The 14,065-nt window shown below is 43.4% G+C and overlaps 1 protein-coding gene and 1 long non-coding RNA gene across 4 annotated transcripts; one reads left to right on the top strand and one right to left on the bottom strand.

The window, feature by feature from the left end:
• Positions 1 to 638: 638 nt before the first annotated feature.
• mRpS18C (mitochondrial ribosomal protein S18C) lies at positions 639 to 7,064 on the top strand. Its single transcript, XM_065430965.1, has 5 exons — positions 639 to 893; positions 1,347 to 1,423; positions 1,489 to 1,572; positions 6,699 to 6,825; positions 6,897 to 7,064. Exons 1-5 carry the CDS (start codon positions 773 to 775, stop codon positions 6,986 to 6,988), a joined length of 501 nt encoding a protein of 166 aa, XP_065287037.1. The 5' UTR covers positions 639 to 772; the 3' UTR covers positions 6,989 to 7,064.
• Positions 7,065 to 7,227: 163 nt separating this feature from the next.
• Positions 7,228 to 12,788, bottom strand: LOC139054324 (uncharacterized). 3 transcript variants are annotated; one of them, XR_011511141.1, is made up of 4 exons: positions 12,582 to 12,788; positions 11,627 to 11,756; positions 8,168 to 11,444; positions 7,228 to 7,601 (listed from the first exon to the last, which is right to left on the bottom strand). It is a non-coding gene; the product is annotated as an uncharacterized lncRNA (long non-coding RNA). The 3 variants fall into 3 exon arrangements; XR_011511142.1 differs by having other exon boundaries at positions 8,168 to 11,738; XR_011511140.1 differs by having other exon boundaries at positions 8,168 to 11,756.
• Between the last annotated feature and the right edge of the window lie 1,277 nt (positions 12,789 to 14,065).

A 14,065-nucleotide genomic window follows, 5' to 3' on the forward strand; every position in this document is an offset into this window, starting at 1 on the left:
TACAATTCCGGTGCGCTGGTCCGCCTGTCCAGCAATTTCCTACTGAAGGGAAACCTGCAAATAAAAACACCGCTCCACATGCAGAAAAATGCTCTACTGTGACGCTTCTCGAACGATTGTGATGTACCACAAGAGCTGCCTACTCGCGTGATATTCTCAACAAGAAGATAAATTCATTTACTTACATGTGAAGGTATATGCCAGACCACTTCGGGGCTTCGGTGGCACATAAGGCACGAGTGTGTCATAGCGTCCGATGTCGACGCGCGATCGCATGTCAAACGAAACTACTACGCATCCAAAAAAACAGATTCGAAACCGAAATTCGCGTCATCCTTTATTGCATGAATGCGTACATCGTGATTTACATAAGTCAGGGACTTAGCGATCGCTTTCTGTAAACTTAATATTAACGTACCACCTTCATAAAGCCATCAGGTATGCGTTTTTAGGTGACAAAGCATAAGGTGACCTGTACTTGTTCTCAGCTCTTTCAATAGTAATTGCGCTGGCCACATTGACCAGTAGCAACAGGGCGGCGCCCTAGAGGTTCCCACTTTTCCGGCCCAGCTTTTCCTCTAGAGTTGTTCTACTAACTCTATGGGTATAGCCACCATCCATCCATCCATCCATATAGGTCGGATAGGTCCCGGTCGGATATGCACATGGAGCCAGCCAACAGCGTTTGCATGGTTGGGATGTACCCGCGGGCCCTGTTCCTGTGATAGCTACGCATCAAGCGTGAACACAGTTAAATGTTTCATGTCAGTTAATGCAAGGCATACGCAAATTCATTATGCTCAGATACCTACCTTTAGCACGAATACTGGGCACCATGAACGTGTTGCGCACTGGGCCTGTAACATTTGAAGTGCGTGCCACGATTCTTTCAGGTAATCACTTTGAATACTCTGGTGATCTCGTTGTGTTTGATACATTTTTTTTCTTCTTTGCCTGTGCAGTGTGGCAAGCTTGTGTACTACTTAGTTTTTGCTGTTCCAGAGATCCTGCCCAGCAAACGACTGTGGTTTCGTACCACTGATCGTATTAAGCACAAATGTAGCCGTTTTGATTTCATTTTAAACTTCCATTTGCTCTGAATAACATTCATACCACTCATTTAATGTGCTACTGTTACCGACTTTGGCATGACCGTAATCTTGTTCAATGTGAAGCTTATTGTGAACGTCCAAATTTGACGGCGCGTGAGTACGAAATAACTGCCTAGAACAAGTTCGATTTCGAATGGTCGAGTTGGAGAAAAAAATTGCCAGGCTATTGCCTTTGGGACCTATACCTTTGTGTTAGCTGCTGCTGATGTCTGTTGCCGACTCTTTTCGAACCAGCACTGAAAGGCAGCCTCTACAGCACATCCTCCAGCCATGCGATGAAAGAGCAAGAAACGGCAGTAGATGAAGACATGGTACGTGACATATGTGGCGTGGATTTCTTCTGGAGAATTCAGTTCGCAATGTCTTTCCCAAACAGCCAGACTTCAACATGGAAAACCCATTTAAAAGGGAGCCTCGCCAGTGCATTCTCTGCAAGCATAACGTAGAAGTTGACTACAAGGTGAGGCAGCATTTTTGCAGTGACCACTGCTCTGATGTGAGGAAACTAGTATTTCTCCACTCTTCCTACCTGCAAGGCTGCTCATATTTTCGAGGCCCGTGCACTGTGGCATGATAGCTCCATGTGCTTGCCCTGCATGACTACAAGATATGTTGAACTGTGTGTTTTGTGATAAGCTATGTTGTTTTAATGTAAACAATACATCAGAGGGTACTGATCTCAGGGTGTGACTATAGTTTGCATTGTTAATGTACATCACAGACTTTGTCAGTAGTTTTAAAGATTTGCCACTCTTATTATTAGTTTCAGATGTAGTAACTGTATTATTTCTGCACCGTGAAATGCTATGTAAATGTTTCAGCATGAAAAAAAATTTTTTTATGTTAGCCAGAGGCATTTTGCACAGGTACTGCTTCATGCATGGTGTTTGCACCTAAGCTCATAGTAATGAGAATCCTAAAAGCCATCTCCACAGAAGCTGCACAGAATGACGACTAGTGATATCGTGGAAATGACTATGGTGCGTCATACAAGATGCAAAGATGCACTTTTCTTCTCAAAGTGTGCATTCGAAGGAGATACATTGCAGTCAGTAACTCATTCCATGCATATTTGTAACAGCTGGTAAATGTCACAAGAATTTCATACTTCTGCTTGCATGCATTCTTCTGTGCGCAGTTCATTTACTTAGCCCTTTCTCAGCATCTGCTGCCTACCTTTCTCTGTTAGCAATGTGGTTAGCAATGCTGGGGCATTGCCAACCACGTTGCACTACATCGACTAGGTGCTTTTGTTTGCTGCCTGTTCTATTGTCACTGAAGCCACATTGCTACCCACTGCAGCCATTTATCCTTGGGCATTTGACCAGCCAGTTGAAGTTTTACTTCAATGGCCTTTTCCATACAAGCATCTTTCATGTCAAATACACTCGGGGAATGTATTCCTTGTTTTTCTCTCCATTTATTATTACTCCATTTGCTCACTCTATGCATTGATGTGCTCACGAGCATATTAACCAGCCGAGAGTTTCCATACACAGGCTAGCATATGTGAAAGATGGTTTCATGTTTCTTGCTACTCATTAGCCATCCTTGTCAGCATAAGAACTTATATTTGATAATTTGATTCCAATTTTACAGGAAAAGTGGGATGCATAGGACACTGTTGTTAGACAGTCTTCTTAATCCTCTGCACAGATATGCTTTTATGTTCATTTGCTAATTACACATGAGATAAGGCATAAGTGTTTGATGAAAACAGGTTTTTTGTTTAAATAATTAATTTGCTAAATAGTTAATCAACAATGACATTTCTATACCTTTTAGCACAGAGGTGACAGAAAGCACGAGTCCCAAGCACCCCTGCTTTCTGGAATTTGGCAGCCAGAGCCTGTGCACGTGCTTCCTTTGCCTTATTGCAGTTCTAAAAGCACATGTCCCACGCAGACAAGTCCCAAGCATGGCCGTACCCATCCAGCTTTTTGTGAAAAGGTGGCACGATAAGACTGTTCCTGGGTGTACCCTAAAGTTTCCTTATTTTTGTACCTTAAATGAAGGCAGTCAGGTTCAACATACAAGGGGTACCCAAAAGTAACCGGAATTCTTTTTAAAAAGGTGTGTATTTATTTTTTTACACAACAACTTTGTCACCTTCAAAGTAAGGATATTCCATGCAACCACGCATTGCCCAATTAAACAAGGAAGGTAGGCAGCAGATGCTGAGAAAGGGCTAAGTAAATGAGTTACACTTAATGCATTTGTCCAATCTGCGATTACATTCTTGAAACATTTTTCAAGCTTGCCTGTTCTCATGGCCAATAGCTCCTTTCTCATTTTTTCCTTCACCTCTTTATGTTGTGAAATGGCAGTCCTTTCATGTTCTTCATTTGAGCAAACAAAACAAGTCACACAAATCGAGGTCAGGTAAGTAAGGGGTGTGGGGAAAGTGAGTCGTGCTATTTTTTGCCAAAAACTGACACATTGAGCTGGTGCATGGCTGTGGTGTGTGGTCGTGGTAAAAAAACTAGTCCCCCGACTTCCATAAATCCGTCTTTTTTTTTGTCGCACACTGTTGCACAATCTCTTCAGCACTTCTAAAAGCTTGATTTGCAGTCTGATCTGGTGGAAAGAACTCCAAATGCACTGTCCCCCTCACATAAAAAAACAAATATGCATGGTTTTAATGTTTGACTTGACTTGGTGTGCTTCTTTTGGGTGAGGTGACAATGGCATCTTCCACTGGCTTGATTGATGTTTAGCTTCTGGGTCACATGAATAGCATCGTGTCTCGTCACAAGTAACAACTTTGGAGGAAAGTCTGGGTCTTGTTCGAGCTGTTCTTTCAAAGCACGGCATGCTTCTACTTGATCTTTTTCATTTGCTTATCTGTAAAAATTGGAGGCACAAATTTCGCAGCAACCCTTTTCATTCCCAAATCTTCTGCTAAAGTTTGCTCACCCGATCTCCAAGTTGCACTAGATAACTTCAACTCTTCAATGGCCCGTCGTCAGTCTTCAAGCACAAGTGCACAAACTTTTTTGACATTTACATCCTTACGTGAAGTTGACAAACGTCTAGAATGAGATTTGTCAGGAATCAACATTTGCCCCCTTTTTTTAACCAAGAAAACCAATTGTACACTTGACTTTTTCCATAGCACCGTCCTTTTAAGCAGTGTTTATCACCTCAACAGTTTGTGCGACATTTTTCTCGAGCACGAAACAATTTCACAACTGCATGCTATTAATTTAAATAGGACATCACAAAAAACGAGGAGTGCGTGAAATTGATTTCACGAAAAAACTCTCTGTACCCGGGAAAAATCTTCCTGTGAGAAGCCGCTGGGTGCAGTGATCTGAAAACTAGTGGCACAATGCCTGCCTAGTGGGATAAATGCATAGTACAATGGCTCCACCCGGCGCAGCACTGTTCTGGTTTCTTTTGGGTACCCCCTCATATGTCAAGCATGATTTTTCCTGGAAAAGCTGCCGTCTAGAAAATGCAGCTGACAGCTAATTGAGCTATGCGCAGATGAGATTGCTATGGTCACTGATTTGTGTCTTGGCTGAGGCAGCTGCCATTTCACTAGCATATTAAAAGTCCAACTTTGGTCTTTGCATAAATTTTAATGCTTAAGTCAGAATTTTAGGTTCACCCAACCCAGCTTAGCGTGTATTGTGCACTGTGCATTACAGGGTTATGCACAAAGTACAGTAAAAATACAAAGTGAAAGTGACTACAGTTTACCAACAGTGATGTACCACGAAAAAATTATGAAGGACATAAAACTTGAAGAAAGTGGCCGCAACAGTAAGTGCATACATAGAATTAAGAGAAAAAAGTATTTAAAGCTACTATTACACATTTTATACGTTGTTAAAGTCCAACTGTGCGATTTTTGTTACCCGAGGAAAAACAAAACTTCAGGCGCATTGACCTTAAAATGCTGTAGTTTATATATATAAAGACCGATAAAGCCTGCAAATTCGCGTTAGTTCAGAAGCCAGCCATGGATGTGTGGTCATAGTGATTGTAAACAAAGCAAACTGCTCTTCTTGAACGCTGTCAAACCTCTTGCTTCTCGTTCTTGTGAATGGATCCCCGATGAGTGTAGATTACAGCACTCATAAAATAAAATATTGTCAATATCAAGTGTGGAGATGTATGAGGTTTTAGTACTTTAGAAGAAAAATATTCTTGATAGTGTGTATCTGTAGCTTATGTATTGGTACTGTCTACTGTGCAGTTGTGTTCGCTTTCATAAAGCTTAGTATGTTGCAACAACAAGGAGTACTCACATACTTGGTGCTTGTTTTTTTAACCGTACTGAATTTTTAAAAATTGCCTGTGGAAAATTGCAGAATTCTAGTCACTGAGCTGGATTACTAGAGGTGGACATTACTTGTATGAGAAAGTAGAATGCATAATTGACTGACAGAGATTCGCTAATTAAGTCTAAGTAATTACTTTGCAGCACATATTGCAATTTATGAATTGTGGCCGGTGACGCCATAAGGCATGACCAAATGGGGCGAATTTTCAGGATGACACCAGTTTCGAGATATTCATTACCAAAGCATACGACGAAATACATGGGCGTGCCAGTTACTTTTTTGCTTCAATGTGTAAACAATAGCACACTTATACTGCAAGTTTCAAGGTGCATATTTCGAAACCTGTGCGATCCTTAGAATTCGTTCCAAGTGGATATGATGTGCCTTGCAAACTCGCAAGCTACAATTAGTAAATTGCAATATGTATCATATAGTAACGAACCCTTTATTGATGAATGTTGCCTAGAGGCAGCATACCAGAATTTTTTTTTGTTTCTCTTGTGAAATTTTGATATTGAGTACAAACTTCCTGGCTAAATGCCTTGGCCAACACTGAATGACAGGCAGCAAGTGTCGCTTGTGGATTTAGAGCAGGAGGAAGAACTTTGGCACATTACTCGCTTGCTTTTGCAAGCACGTGCAGAGGCGACAGGCTGATGCAAGATCTCCGGCTGCAGTGGTGTCAAATACTTGATGCAGAAGCAAATGAAATGTACACCTATGGTCCACACACGATGAGAGTTGTCTGTAGTAATTCCAAATGAAGCCATAGGTGGCTTGGGGCAAAGCCCACTTCCAGTTTTCTTCCGTCTTTCCCTCCATGTTGCTGAAAAAGTTCCTACAAAATATTCTTTTCATTCATGATGCTTATTCTCGACATTTACATGGAAAAAAAGCATTTTTAAATATATGTGATGTCATTAAAGGGTTAATTAAAAAGTGGGATAGTGCTTTTCCTTTAATTTGTCGATTATGCATTTCGTTTTCTTGTGCGAGTAATGTCCGCTGCTCTGAGTAATCCAGTGCAAGGGCTACAATTATGCTATGCAGCCACAGGCAATTAAAAAAAAGTGTATGGTCTAATATATATATATACACACACACGCGCGCGCGCGCGCGCACACACACACACACACACACACACACACACACACACACACACACACACACACACACACACACACACACACACACACACACACACACACACACACACACACACACACACACAGTGTATTAGTGAACCCATGGTAACAAACCTGTCGTATATCGCATACAAATGCCATTTTTGCAGAATGTGAAGCTTCTCAGCCAGTTTGTATCGCCGTATACTGGAAAACTTTATGAGAAACACATCACTGGGCTGTGTGAAGGGCAGCAAGTTAAAGTCAAGAGAGAAATCATGAAGGCAAAAAAATGTGGTGAGTGTTCCTTTCATTCATGGCATTCAGGCACTGCAGTGCTTGGTCTTACATTTTTTTTTTTCTTTCAGGTATGATGCCACATTACCTGAAAATGTCGAAGTTCTTTAAGGATCCTAAATTGTTTAATGCATTCAAGCCAACTAGACCCAACCCGCACTGATCACCGACTGCAGTGTAAAAACTAAAGTGTAGAAGTGAAGTTATAATAAACAGTACAATTTATGGAGTACAAACACTACATGTACGATTTATTTTAGAACACATGTTTAGTGACCAAGCTGCAGAAAACAGATTGCCACTTTCACAGCGGATTGTAGTAAAAGGTTCAACTTGAAAATGTAACATCCAGCTTGCTCTTGGTTATACAAAGCAATCATCGTCTTCGCTGTAGCCAATAACAGAGGGTTCAATTTGAAAGTTCACAAGGATATCTTTCAGACCTGGCCTTGGTTCAGCCATGTGCTGTTGAAAGTCCAAAATTGCTTGCTGTGCTGCTGAGCGCCACTGGTCAATCAAATCATTGATGGGCTCCTCCTTGTTCTGCACAGGGAAATGACCTTGTGGCACGTGCTCCATTCGCATAATCAGGCACGACAAAGTCGTGAATCCTGTACATGCTATCCAGCTGCTTGTAGGAACACGTTAACGAGTGCCTGGCATACCTTTTTTCTGTGTGCTTTTACTATGTTCAGCTGCCGCAAGGTGTCCTCTTTTCGGGCGACCTCTCGCTGTACGTTTGCAATGACCTTCTGAAGCACAGCTGGGTCGTTTTCCTGCGGAAAAAAAAAATGAAATAAGGGAGGAGGGCGTAAGGTTGTCATAGAAATGCCTTAGATATTCATTTAAGCTACTATGTGCCGTAAGTGTAGTACTATTTTCGTTTAAGTGCGCGTAGGTTTTAGTTTCGCACGATAAGCAGCCAATGAAAACTTGAGCAAATCGGTAAACCGCCAGACGAGTGCAAGAATGCGACACCGCCTACCCGCCTGCGCTAATTCTCGCAGTTAGGAAAAACAAAACGCGTAGCATACTCCAGCAACATACAGTACGGCTACAAGATGAAACGATTATGCCCTTCAGAACAGAGCGATGTACCAACGGATGCGCGCATCCGGGCGCGTTATGTTCCGGTGTGTTCTCCATGCCCGATAGGTCACTACAGTACTTTAGTACTAGTACTGCACAACGAACACAAGTTATTCACTGTGATGACGCACACACGGCTAGTTCTTCGTGTTACCCGCGCCTGTGGAGGCTCAACCATAGAATAAAGAACAACATTAGAGAAGGGAAACTGTACCATAGAATAAAGAACAACATTAGAGAAGGGAAACTGTACCTTTGGCAGTGGTTCGAAAATAAGCAGCGGCAGCGCATGGAACTAACTTTCGGGGACGCCAGATGACGTTGCTCAATCCGGAAGCGGAAGTGCAAACTTTTTTTTTTTAGCGCAAAATTCAATATGGCCGTTTTTTGCCGGTCGCGTACGCTGGTACGTGCCGTGCTTGCCCTGCAGGCTATGCGGCATGCCTCAATGCCTTCGCTGCCGCTTAGCTGGTGCGTTCTAATTGCCAAGAGCCTCTAGTGACGCCCATACAAACAAGCCACAAGTGAGTGAACAGAACGCGCGACTTTATTGGCAGAAGACAAGCAGTGTACATTCTCGTGCAATAGCAGAAATAAAATTTGCATGTCGAGATACGCTGGAATCATAGACGCGAGCTCGTAAACGGCTCACCGTCGTCGTCGCACGTGGTGGTCAGGTTAACGAGCAAGAACCAGCAGCGGAAACATATTGGACAGAGTGTGCCACTTATTTGCAGCGACAGTCGGCGTTAAAAATGCCCAAATTGCATTGCGAAGCAATCGGGAGACGCAGGCATCTGCTGCCGCAGCCTACACAGCGACATGGGCTACCCCAGATTTTAGCCGTTCACTCCTTTCCAACCTGCACGTTTCTTTTCTTTCGGGGGCCGCTAATGTGTGGCTCACACTTGGTGTCTCACATTGTCTCGCTATGGACAAGTCGCTTTCGTGGGCATCGCCTCCATCAGCTACTTTTGCGGGCCTTTCCACCCATGTAGCTATCAACTTCATACGCATCGGACTATGTAAGCACGTATGCTGGTCTCCGTTCATGCCTAATCGCGGCCGAGAAAGGCCAGAGGCACAATATGCCCATTGCTGCAGCAGGAAAGCGCGAACGGGGAGCACGAATCACGGTGCATGAAAATTGGGAGTCTATGTCGCTGTGCAGGCTGCAGGAGCGAATGCTTACTTCGAGAGACTGCTTCCCAGTGCAACCAACCAGGCCGCAATATTCTAAAAACATAACACTGCGACCATAACCAAGTGACATAACAGCAAAATTAAACAGCAATCAGTCACCGCATGAGGTTCAGACAATACGTTATACATTGGCGACGAACTATATGGCAACAGTGAGCATTCACATACACGGGTCTCTTAGGGTACATTGAGCTGCCTACCTACAGGCGTAGTGCCCGACTTCGTCGCACGTGGTGGTCTACTAACGAGCAACAACCAGCAGCAGAAACAGATTGGACAGAGTGTCCCACCTGTTTGCGGCGACAGTCGCTGTTAAAGATGAGCAATTTGCAGTGCAAAGCAGTCGGGTGACGCAGGCATCTGCTGCCGCAGCCTACACAGTGACATGGACTACCCATCATTTTAGCATTGACACCTTTCCAGCCTGCATGTTTCTTTCTTTTGGAGGCCGCTAATGTGTGGCTCACACTTGGTGTCCCACATTGTCTCAATATGGACAAGTCGCTTTCGTGGGCATCACCTTCATCAGCCACTTTTGCGGGCCTTTCCACCCAACTTCATACAGGTCCGACCATGTAAGCACTTATGCTGGTCTCCGTTCATGCCTAATCGCGGCCGAGAAAGGCCAGAGGCACAATTTGCCCATGGCTGCAGCAGGAAAGGGTGAATGGGGAGCACGAATCACGGTGTGCGTAAATTGGGAGTCTATGTCACTGTGCAGACTGCAGGATCAAATTCTTACTTCGAGAGGCTGCTTCCCAGTGCAACCGACCAGGCAGCAATATTCGAAAAACATAAAACTGCGACCGTAACCAAGTGACATAACAGCAAAATTAAACGGCAATCAGTCACCGCTTGAGGTTCAGACAATACATTATACATTGGCTGCGAACCATCTTACAGGCATAATGCTTGCCTTTGTCACATGTGGTGGTCTGGTAACGAGCGACAACCTGCGGTACAAACAGATTGGACAGAGCCTTGCACCTGTTTGAACCAACAGTTGCCGTTGAAGATGAGCAACTTCCATTGCGAAGCAATCAGGTGACGCAGGCATCTGCTGCCGCAACCAACACAGCGACATGGACTACCCGGCATTTTAGCGTTAACTCCTTTCCAACCTGCACATTTATTTTCTTTCGGGGGCCGCTATGTGTGGCTCACACTTTGTGTCCCACTTTGTCGCAATGTGGACAAGTCGCTTTTGTGGGCATCACCTTCGGCAGCCATTCTTGCGGGCCTTTCCACCCATACGGCTATCAACTTCATACACTTCGAACCATGTAAGCACATATGCTGGTCTCCGTTTTGAGCAAATCATGGCCGAGGTAGGCCACAAGCACAATTTGCCCATGGCTGCAGCAGGCCAGAACGAACGGGGCGCAACAGTTACGGTGTGTGTATACTGGGAGTCTATGTCGCTTTGCGGACTGCAGGAGCAAATGCTTACCTCGAGGGACTGCTTACCAATGCAACTGACCAGGCCCCCACATCTGTAACACAGTTACCACAACCAAGTGTGGCAGCAAAATCAGATTCTGCAATCAATCACTTCACTGTAGCTTGCACAAAGACCCAGGCTATCAAGGAAGAGGAGCAATCATCAACGAGACTAGGAATATGGAAAGTGAGAAAGCTTGCATTCAAGAGAGAAGCCACTCTGCTCTGCAAGCATTGAAGGCTAAAAACACCAAGAAAAGTAAAATGGTGCATAGCACATGTGCATAGGTTAATGCAAGACGCATGCCAATGCTGCATCAGCTATTTCAGGAGAGTAATTGCACATGACAACATACACTAGAAGATACTGCTACAGATATGTTAGGCTGCTAGACAGTGACTGGTATTAAGTATCAGCGAAATATCCAAATATAAAGGTTGACCTTTATATTTGGATGAGGATGAATAACCTCTAACAAAAATGGGCAATGAGAAAGCTTGCATTTATAGAAGAAAAATTACACTTCGCACAAACGGAATTAACATGGCTTGGAAGCTGATTAAGGACGAACTGATGAAACTCAATCTTTTGGCCAGCGTTGTCCGTGCTTGGTCAGATGTTGCAGGTGCATCTGAAGACGAAGAATTTCTAGAAAGTCCTTTTTGAGTTACTTGGATGACTCAGCCAAATGTCCGTGCTGGTGGAATGGTGGATGAAGCTCTTTGCAGTCTTAACACAGTCCTTTGCAGACTTGATATCTCATCCATATTCTTGTGCATGTGCTTCTTTGTTCTTGGTGTAAAAGCCTTGCAAATTCGGCTCCAGCCCCTTCCTGTTGGTGCAGATAGGAGCTCCTGTGATGACCAAGATGTGCTTGGCATAGACTCTGTTGGGGCAAAACGGTGACACGTGAGATACAGCACAGATTAGCCAAATTTATGTGGGTTTTATATGTTCGAACCAATTATACTGAACCATATATATGAACAAACATTCATATCTGCTGCAAACAGCAAGCCAATACAGCATAGATCAAACATATTTATTTCTGAACCATATGTTGTTTACCTTGTAGTAGTAGCCAATGTCCACACAATGACCTTGTCGTAGCAGGCAGCAGCTTCTGTTTAGTGCGTGGAGTGTGTTGCTTTATACTGGTGCCGTCCTCATTACTGCATGTCTGGAACAGAAATTTTGACTGAATCAGAAATTGAAAAAGCAAAGTTTTGCAATATGAAATGCAAAAAGGTGTGACATATATGTTGTAATGATTTGCGACTACAGAACACATGCAAATGTACACTGTCTATTCTAGGGTGCTTAAGCAGCATGTTAAATAAATATTGCTATTGTCCATAAAATTGATGTCTGCCTAACTACAATGCATGTCAACAGCGCAAGTACTATTAAGATCACAAATGAGAACATTTGTGGGTTCATTTATGCTCTAGAAGTGATCACACTGCTAGTTACTCAAGCAAATGCATGAAAGTCATGAAGCTATTAGAACTGATGCATTATTTTTCTCCACGAACGTGATGCACCGCTTCACTACTGCAAAAATAAATGCCCTACGGTAAACCAATCTGAACAGCAAGAACATTTGGAACCAACAAGTACGAAATATGGGTGAATTATCATGCTTGCAACTGTTTAATACATTAAATTCTGTACTTTCACTTCATTTTACCAAAGGATTATTCGGTTTTGTGGACGAAAGACGTTGCCGGCCGACTCGAAAAAAAAGTTTAATATGTATATTGATAAGGCTACTCAGTCACCTACAACCACGGCTACAATAACATGAAAAATGAGACGCGCGTTCCGATATCGCTCTTTCTTTCCTGGTTGTGTGTGTAAACCAAACGACAGCCTCGCAAGTAAAGGTTTATTTAGGAAACAGCAACTGAGATCCTCACTGCCCATATGTAATGCAGGATCTAGTTCGTTAACTTGTGCCCGCCTGGAAGGTAATGAGACGGATATTATATAACGATTGAAGCAGCGGTGTTAAACGACTCACCGTTATTGCCGTTGTCAGCCGCAGCAAAATCCAGCTCCCGTTTCGATGCAGACCTGTCCCGAATGGCTCACGACCGAAACCCAACTGCCGGGCTTACATGTCCGCTTGCAAACACGTAACTTCACCCCAAGTTACATAGAAGCACAAGAAACTAGTTTTAGAAACAAAGAAGCAACCAGTCTTGAGTGTACGAACGAATGAATCCGTGCCGCCGTGCACTCGGAAATACCGGTAAAAATTTTAAATCCAGGCCAGAGGTCACGTGAAAGATCGATGATGCTGAACGCTATTTGCGTTCATAATGGCGAAGAAACAATAAACTTACTAACAAAGAGTACAATGTCTAATTAGCAATGATAATTTTGCCCTGTTTTTATGTAAAAGAAAATGCTTCGGTAATTGTAAGAGAAAGTTTGTAAGATAAAATTGCGCTTATTACGACGCCTCTACCGGGAAATGTTGGAACTAACGAACGCATCCCGAGGTGATGCTACTAGGTCGGCTTTGTTAGCAGCGGCGCGCGGTCGATTTTTTCGCCCTCTGTGGCCATTAGTTGAACTTGAGAGTGTACGGGGCCTGGCTCAACCACAGAACACCTATATAACTTAGAGGAGGGAAACTGTACCTTCCACAATGCAACGGAAATAAAATTAGTAGTGGCGCTGTGAACTAAAGTATGCAACCGAGAGACGGCGCTGACAAAATCAAAAAGTAACATCATCATCATAATTACGTATTGGCCGCTACGGTTAGCTTGTTGTGAAGCTCATTGCGCTGCTCGCTCGCTGGTTTTGGGCGTTTTGCTACCACTTTCCGGGCGATGTTACTGTGTACGGTACTATAAAACGACTACAGATACCTTTATTCTATCGCCAGGTAACCGAAAAACCTCAACTGTCAAAAAAAAAAAAAAACTCAGACAAGTAAGGTTACATTCTTATTGTCAATCGTAAGTGAAGTAATGCAGGTGGAGCTAATGCTGTCAGTCGCCAAGTTTACATATAATAAAGATATCTGTGAGAGTCATCTACAGAAAGGAAGTACGCTTGATTCATTAAAGATATCTGTAGTCAATTAGAGTACCGTACACATAAACACCGCCCCGAAAGCGGTAACAAAACGTCCATAACCAGCAAGCGAGTAGCGCAACGAGCCCCACCAGCCGAACAATCGTCAGGAATGGAATAGACGGATGTTACCATGTATTGGGAATACAAATCGTTTATGTATATTAAAAATAAAACTGGGCCCAAAACACTGCCTTGTATGTAATAGGTGCTAAATTTGAAGTGTCGTGCACCAACATCAACAACTGCTGGATAAATAAAGTTTATTCCTATCCTATCCTTATGAATGTAGGCAGAGGGCAGCACACTCACCAATGAGTGCACTCGCTCCCATTCACTCGCACTCCTTTTAAACCTGTTTTAAACCAAACATTATTGTATGAAACTCTATAATTTCATAGGCGGGAGTGTGAGTGG

Source organism: Dermacentor albipictus, chromosome 1 (genome assembly GCF_038994185.2).
Source record: "Dermacentor albipictus isolate Rhodes 1998 colony chromosome 1, USDA_Dalb.pri_finalv2, whole genome shotgun sequence".
Taxonomy (NCBI): domain Eukaryota; kingdom Metazoa; phylum Arthropoda; class Arachnida; order Ixodida; family Ixodidae; genus Dermacentor; species Dermacentor albipictus.